Source organism: Prinia subflava, chromosome 11 (assembly GCF_021018805.1).
Source record: "Prinia subflava isolate CZ2003 ecotype Zambia chromosome 11, Cam_Psub_1.2, whole genome shotgun sequence".
Classification (NCBI taxonomy): domain Eukaryota; kingdom Metazoa; phylum Chordata; class Aves; order Passeriformes; family Cisticolidae; genus Prinia; species Prinia subflava.
Window position 1 is genome coordinate 2,512,110 of NC_086257.1, and position 8,034 is coordinate 2,520,143.

An 8,034-nucleotide genomic window follows, 5' to 3' on the forward strand; every position below is an offset into this window, starting at 1 on the left:
GGCACAGGGGCACAGGGACACAGTACCTGTTTCTGCACTCGCAAAGGACTGAGATGTCAGATGCTTTATTTCTGGGATATTAATGACTGGTCTTGCATCAGCTATTTCTGATTGTTTTCACAACCCTGCTGGAGTTCTGCACGCTGAATTGCTTGTCGATCACACCTTGCTTTTCAGAAGAGGAGTGTAATCGTGTCCCAGTGACCTATTTCTAAATATGCAAAACAAGTTTCCTGCAGCATCAGTGAACTCCAGATACCTGACAGAGTAGTAAAATGTTTACTGCCTTTCATTAAGAATGTTCTGTTACACTCACATGTCGTGCCAAGTGCAAATGAATGTGCCAACATCTCAATCACACTGATAGATGCCCGTCTATCACTACCCACTATGTTTTCACCACATGTCAAATATTCACACTTTGCCCTTATGTTCTCTACCTTTTGTCACTGACCTACATTTATTTGTAAATATTGCTAATCACCTGTTAGTTTGCAGCTTCTGTAAGAAAGGGGCTGTCACTGGCCTGCCTGCTGGAGAAGTGCTCACAAATACACAGTCCTGCATCCAGTGAGGTGCTGGTCAGAGTGTGGCTGTTCCAGCAAGGCAACTGGAGAGCTGCTGGAGGCTACAGACAGCTGTTATAGTTCAAAACAAACTGAAGACTGCTTTAAGTTCTATTTTAGGAATACAAAGCCTAGGCTTGGTGCTGAATTTAAAATCTCCTGGTCAGTGTCTCCAGTTGTTCTGTCTAACCAATTCAAAACAACACAAATCATTAAATAAGGTTTCATTTAGGAGAGATCCACGTTCTTTCAAGAAGAAGACTTGGAGTTATTGTGCTGTTTCCCACCAAGTAAAAATCTGGTTGCTCCACCAGCTTTTAGGTAGTGCTTGCTTTGTCCCTGACCTACCTTTATGGAACTCCATTGACTTACTCAATATTCCAGTTGATGCATGACAGGAAAGGATCAGTTCTTTCTACATAAGGACTGCCAGAAAACTGAAAGCAACATGGCTAATATAATTAATGACTAATTAGATTTATGAAAACATAAAACAGGTGTGATACTAAACGATATAGGCAGAGCCTGAAACTGGCATTGATACAGGTACTAGAGTATTTTTAGAAATAGCTAATCAATACACAGTGCAGGTTCAATGTGGCAATGCCTTTGTGTGCTACACGTCTTTGTAAATTGGAGATGACACTTTTGTCATGACTAACAATGATTTTCCATGTGGCATTTTTGATTTTTGACAATAAAAGTAGCAGTGTAGAAAATGATATGTTATGCTCAGGGGGAAGCAAAATCGGTAATTCAGTTTCTGCATGCTAGGGTAGTACCAAGGTTTATGGATTTTCTATTCACAGATAAGTGAGCATTATATGTCAAAAGTTTGATCCGTTTTCTCAGGGTATTTCCCAACTTGAGATTTTTGTCCTTTTCTAAGGTACAGATCTACAAACTGCTACCTCTTTGATGCACACATTTGCATGTTGAAGTTTCTCAGGTATTGCTTTTTGTTAATGCCTCTTCTATCTTCAGAACAGGATCTTTACCTTGTTAAAAGCCATCCCAAAGTCATAATCCTCAATGCAAACCTGTTTATTTCTAACAGAAAAATTGTTCTCTGAGCCTCAACTACCAACCCATAATGTGCACTGTTTTGTCCTTGTTGAATCTTCCAGCCCACGCACCTTTAGTTTCACTCAGTCTGTTTGTCATGCAGTACCATGACTCAATGATGGAAATGTCTGATGGCAGAGCAGCTCAATTTCATAATGCTCAATGTCCCTTCCTTTGTTCTGCAGTTGCTCTCAAAATTTACAAGTTCTACCCACCAACCTCTCAATAGTTGTGTTCTGCTGTTTTCTTTACAGAAACACATGTGAGGAAGCAGTATGGAGCTCAAGAGAGGAAAGACCTTCATAAAATCCAGTGTGCAACATGAGAAAGTGCCACCAGTGCATCCCGCTGCTACCAACAAAGATGAGCTGGGCAAAGAAAAAAAGGCAGCTCTGGAGGGAAACCAAAGTGTGGCCGAAGTGCAGCTGGCATGTTTGGCCACACACAAGAACTACAGATTTTCTACCAGAGCAGCAAGGAATGGAGCTGGCGGTCACAACCTGGAAAAATCATCTGGCTCCTCCTACAAGCTTGTAAGGAAGAGTAAAACGCATGACTGTGTTGCTGAGGCAGACAAAACAGAGCACTGCAGCCCCAGCAGTGGGGCTTGTGAGGAGGGATTTTTTGGAAAGGGCAAGGGCCGCCTTGTCAATAGCATCAGCTTTTCAGGGATGTCCAGCTCCAGCAGTAAGAAGGAGTGTGTGGTCAGCCCCAGCCAGTCTGCATGCAGCAGTCAGATGATTGATTACAGGAACTTTGTGCCACAGATGCCTTTTGTACCAGCTGTCGCAAAAACCATGCCCAGGAAGAGGATTTCCCTCAAGAGATCTAAGAAAGGGCTCAGAGATATATTTCACATAAGAAAAAATAAACCAGACAGCCTCTCATTTCTAGTGGAGAAGGACAAGAACCTGTCTGGACGTCTTGCAAAGTATCTGTTCAAAACTGCAGAAACTTGTGCAGCTGATTGCTTGTCACAGGACTGCTCAGACAGTGAACTGCAGTCTGACTCCTCCTACGACTACTGCAACGCCCTGTGTGAAGATGTTGCCTCCCTGAAGAGCTTTGACTCCCTCACTGGCTGTGGGGAGATCTTTGCTGATGAGAGCTCTGCTCACCTGGAGCTGGAGAACAGCAGAGACCTTCTGCTGAGGCGAAGCAAGCACAAAGACAGCCCTGGCATGGGCTCCTTCCAAGGCGGGGTGGAGCAGCTGGCCTCTCCTGGCCAGAATGAGACGGTGGAATTTGCAAAGTTTTGGGACAACATCAACAAATCAGTAAGGCTGCATCAGAGTGCTCTGTTTGAAAAGAAGTTACTGAAGATACCTGGTTCTGACACAGACAAGGATGGAAGTCAGGCTGCTGTACCAGTCACAGACTCCCAAGTGTCACCTGATAAAGAAGGTGACAATTCCAAAGACAGCTCCACAGAAACAGAAACACCGAAAAGCGAAAACCAGGAATCCACATCCACAAGTGATGAAGGCTACTATGATTCTTTCTCTCCTGGACAGGATGATGAACTGAAGGAAGCTCAGACCCCTGGTGTTCCAGGTAGATTTCCAAGAGACAGCTACAGTGGAGATGCCCTTTATGAGCTCTTCTATGACCCAAATGAAGTCAAAGTAAACCCTATCCTTGATGATGACTTGTGTGCCTCTGAAAGTGTTTCAGAGCAAGCCATTGAAATCCCTTTGTCCATTTACAGCTTTCATGTTGGAGCTGAGGAGAACATGGCTTCCCAACCAACTTTAGACATCATTAGCCAAGGTTTCTTCCACAGCACATGGAAAGGCAAAGAATGTTTGCTAAAGCTCTGTGATACTGAGCTTTCACTGACCATGGGGATAATAAACTGGCTACGAAAACACTCAGGACTCATCTCCTCCCCTGACTCTCTTCAGAGTCCTCAATCACAGCCAGAAAAGTCTAATGATTCATTGATCCTGCCCAGCCACAGTCCAGAGCAAGAAGGGAGCACAGAAGCTCAGCAGGAGACACCAGGCAAGGGTGAATCCAATACATTTAATATATGTGTGCCTTTGGAGGAGAGCAATCAGGCAACCCAGGGCTCTTCAGTAAACACTGCTGGAAGAGACCACAGCCTGGCCTCCTGCCTGAACACATCTGATCTGGATTGCCAAGGAAGAGAAGGGAGTCACCACAAGGACCTATCTGCAGTACCTGGGACTGTGGAAACCAGCAGATCATCAAGTTATGCACCACAATCACAGGCTAACAGAAACAATCTGCAGACATCTTCAACTGAGAATGAGAAGGTGGGAATTTCTCTGGGATGGGAGACATCCAGAGATAAAAACTCACTGCCAGAAAAGCTGGCCAGAGATAGTGGCTCCCAGAGCTCTGAAAATCCTTCATTAGATGATAATCACGAAGTAGAATCATGTTACTCCTACAAGACTGCTGTGACCTCACTCCGAGATCCCCTTGAGAGGGAAGACAGAAATAAACCAATGTATCACTCTCTCTCTATTTCCTGTGACAAGCCACCACAGCCTCTAACCCCCAGTCACTTCCAGAGCTACATGAGCCCCACATCAACGGAGAGCAGCACTAACATAGTGCAGCTCTTAGAGCACTGTGTAACACAGGTGGCATCATTAAAAATCAGCTATGAAAACAAGCACCTGGAAGACAAATACATTGGGAATGAAATGAATAGTATAATTCATAAGATGTCTCAGTACAAAAACAAGTTATTGCTGCAAAATGAATGCAGCTGCATTGCTCAAATTCCAGAATATCCCAGTATTCCTAGAACAAACCAATACAACTATGAGACAAGTTTCCAATCTAGCAGTCTCTATCATTTGAAGCAAAATGGGGAGCAAATTTCCTCTGAAGATCAGAAAAGTAGAGCAAAAATCCTAGATGAGGTTACTCAAAGCAAGATCAATTTTGAATATGCCCAGCTGAATAACCAAGCACTCTCCTATTTAAAGGATTTTGGTCTCAGCCCAAGTGACTCTGGCCCTGAGACATCTCTTAGTAGACCAACATTTTTACCTCTCTTTAACTCTGTCTGCCCAGACATAGCTGGTACCTTCTCCCAGAGCTCCCACAGCACGGCTGTCTGTCTGTCTGAGTCACTGCAGCCTGAGGAAGCCAAGCAGTGCAGCCCAGGGCCCTGGAACTGTGCAGAGAGACCCTGCCATGGCCTGGCTGCAGGGACTGCTCTGTCCCCTCTCCTAGAGGCAGTGGCCCGGGATGCAGCAGTGACATCCAGGAACCACCAGTGACACACCTGCATGGAGAAGGTGAGTGCTTAGGGGAAGGGTGAAATGAAATGTGAAACAATTCAACCTGTTCTCTTTTTGCAGAGGGGCACTCAACAGCAGCAGAGGCTGAGGGATTCAAGGTGTGTCATTTGTGCAGGGGGTCACATGAGAAAGCCAGGAGTTTGCAGTCACAGTGCAGGTGTGTCCTGTCCTGCAGGTGCACACATACAGTGTGCTCTCAAGCACAAGGGAAAGGCCACAGTGCTGTGCTGGTTCTCCTAAGTGCACCAAAGGGATTGTCCTCCTTCTTCCAAACATGAAGAGTTTCTTCAGAAGGTGCAGTTGGTCCCTGGCCAAACTGTGCTGTGGCAGAACAAGAGCTGAAACCAAGGCATTCTCCACATGTAAGGCTTGATAGGCTTCTCAAGAGAGGGATTACAGGGTCTGTACTGCACCTCAAGCATTTGAAAATCCTTCAACCACACTCACATAGCATGGGGGCAGCCAGAATCTGCCCTGTGACACAGGTAAGAAACACCTTTGCTGCAAACCAGAAGCTGATGAAGCACACAGTGATTGTGCTGGTTCAGGTTTGCCTGTCACACAAGGCTTCAGGCCAGAGTGGGCACTATCTGTACAGAGAGTTCTAACTCTGTGCCAGCTGAGAAATCCTCTGGCCTCCAGCTGCTGAAAGGAATTTGTTGTAGAAGTCACTTGGGTAAATTCTCTGTCATATTCCCTGCCAAATCTGGCAGATTGGCTGGACTCTGCCCAGCCTTGGCCTCTGAGAAGGCCCCTTTGGAGGTAGTAGAAGACAAAGAGGAGGCTGCAGCAAGGGCCAGGACAGAGAATTAAGGAACAACCCACTATTGAGCAGAAGGATACGGGGAACACAGCATTTCTCTGGCTCTTGCTGCTCACAGCAGCGTGACTGCTTTCTGGTCATCTCTAAAGGCTTCCCAAGCAGCACAAACAAAAAAGGACAGTGTTACTCTCTGCGTGAGGCAAGAACACCCTTACATTTTCAAGTCTGGGTAGATTCAGCCACCTGCTTTTCTATTTATGTCACTGTGAAAATGACCTTGCCCACTAACAAGTCTCCCATTGCAGAGAGGGATATTTTTCAGGGGTCTGCATGAAGTTAAGGGCCAGATACTGTCAGTCTTCCATACCCTTCACAAACACGTTGTTTAGTTTATAATCTGTTCAGCAGTAAATTAGGTCTTTCTCAACTGAAAGAAGTGATCTTGAGTTTTTTCTGTTTTTGTTGTAAACAATTTTACATTTGTGGTGGTTCTGCTGATTAGCAACTCACCTTCTTGTGTCACCAGGATTTTGAGCAGAGCCTGCCATCCAAGGAGACGCCATAGTCCTTAGAATTACTCATCTCTTTTAGATATTTCAGAAATGATAATCTGAGTACAGATGAAACAAGGTTTGTGCTTACAGCTAATATATGTATGGAGCCAGGACTAACCACAGCTTCTTGGGGTTAGAAGAATGGATCAATGCATGCATTGGCCTGCTATTTTTATTTTGCTGTGAATATTAATCAACAGGGTACTGCTAGGAATCCCCCTGCCTTTGCAGGCTAGGAATGCAAAGGGATTCTAAGAGGAATGCTAGAGAAGGGAGCTGTGTGACTGTCAGGAGTGGTAACAGACTGTATCTTTACACTGAACAAGACATAACACAAGTAGACATTACGGCACTTGGGGCACATGCTTTGCATTGTGTCAAGTGGCAGCTGCTGTGTGCCACCACGTGCCAGCACTGACAATACCTGCCATGGCAGGAATGTGACCGGGTCATGCTTTCACCTGAGTGCCAGAGAAATGACAATCCAAGCTTTTTTCCAAGAGGGAACTGCTGATTTTTGATAAAGGTTTCTCACACAGTAAAATGACTGACATTTTAGAGTCTAGATTTAGAATTAAAGAATATAGATTTACATATTCAGAAAGTGGTTTTGAGGACTGGGCTCATTTTAAGGAATCATTTAACAGCAAGGTTGCTGTTTGTTACATTTTTTTACAGAAAAAGAATTTAGACAATAGTTAAAATGTGATTTAAAAGAACCGGCTGTGGGGACAGACACAAACACTGGTGTGTGACTGAGTTTCCCTACCCGATATTTTCTTGCCTGCCCACATGAACAGATGGCCTACAGGTTTGCCGGAAATTTTAAATCTTTGTGAGGATGACTCAGGAGCTTTGCTTCAGGCACGGGGGTGGCAGTGCAAGAGAGGCAGTGTACAAACACGGTGTCACCTCCGAATCCATGGAGACAGACAGCACCGAGAAACTCCTACGCTGGACATGACTGTGCAAACTGCAAGGGCTTAGACACGAAGAATGCTCCAAAATGCCACACCTGGGAGCAAGTGACAGATCCAGAGATGCTCCTGCTTTGTCCAGCACAACAAATGCAGCCCCCGATCCTGCCATGGGCTCTCAGGCCTGACCTGAAGCAGGTGGGAAAAAGGTCACCTTTCTTGTATTTGTCACAGGGCAGAGGAAAAGCCCTTATCAAAAGCCATTAAAATCTCCAGGTTTTGTCAGCCCATCTCAACATATCCCAGGACCCACAGTAACAAACAAGCCCATCCTCTCTGCTTTGCTACCTAGGTGTGCAGGCTTTGCTACCCTGAGGAGCATAGACACAGCACTGTGATGAAGAATGGTGCAAGAAATGCCAGTCACAGCTCCTCTTCCATTTCTCCCTTCCCTGGCCTTTTGGAGAGAAATCTGCAAATGCCCTGGATCTGAGCTCACTGGGAACCCAGGCATCCTCACATGGGAATATGGAAGGCTGATGTAATAAGTGGGAATCACAGATAAAAAATGCAATGGAAAGTATAATTTTCATTCTTCAGTATCTAAAGGTTAGGACTTAGGCAGTGAATGCAGTCCAACCCCTGAATAAGAGAGGATTCCTAGATCTGTGCATTCATGGATCATTGAAAACAAGCTGCAGAAGTTGTGATTTTCAGCCTCGTGTTTTTCATCAGGAAACTTAATCTTCAGAAAGGAAGCACAGTCCTCAAGCAGTGCATTGGGAGGTGTTTTCCTGACTCTTAAAACCTCTGGAACTGACCAAACAGACAACACTGGATGTCATAGCAATTGGACATATGTAGAACAAAACACTCTTTGTAAACAGA

General features: G+C 45.1%; 1 protein-coding gene across 1 annotated transcript; it reads left to right on the top strand.

The window, feature by feature from the left end:
• Positions 1-1,906: 1,906 nt before the first annotated feature.
• On the top strand, positions 1,907-4,891 carry AMER3 (APC membrane recruitment protein 3). The gene has a single exon (XM_063408007.1). The coding sequence runs from the start codon at positions 1,907-1,909 to the stop codon at positions 4,889-4,891; it is 2,985 nt and encodes a 994-aa protein (XP_063264077.1).
• Positions 4,892-8,034: the final 3,143 nt, after the last annotated feature.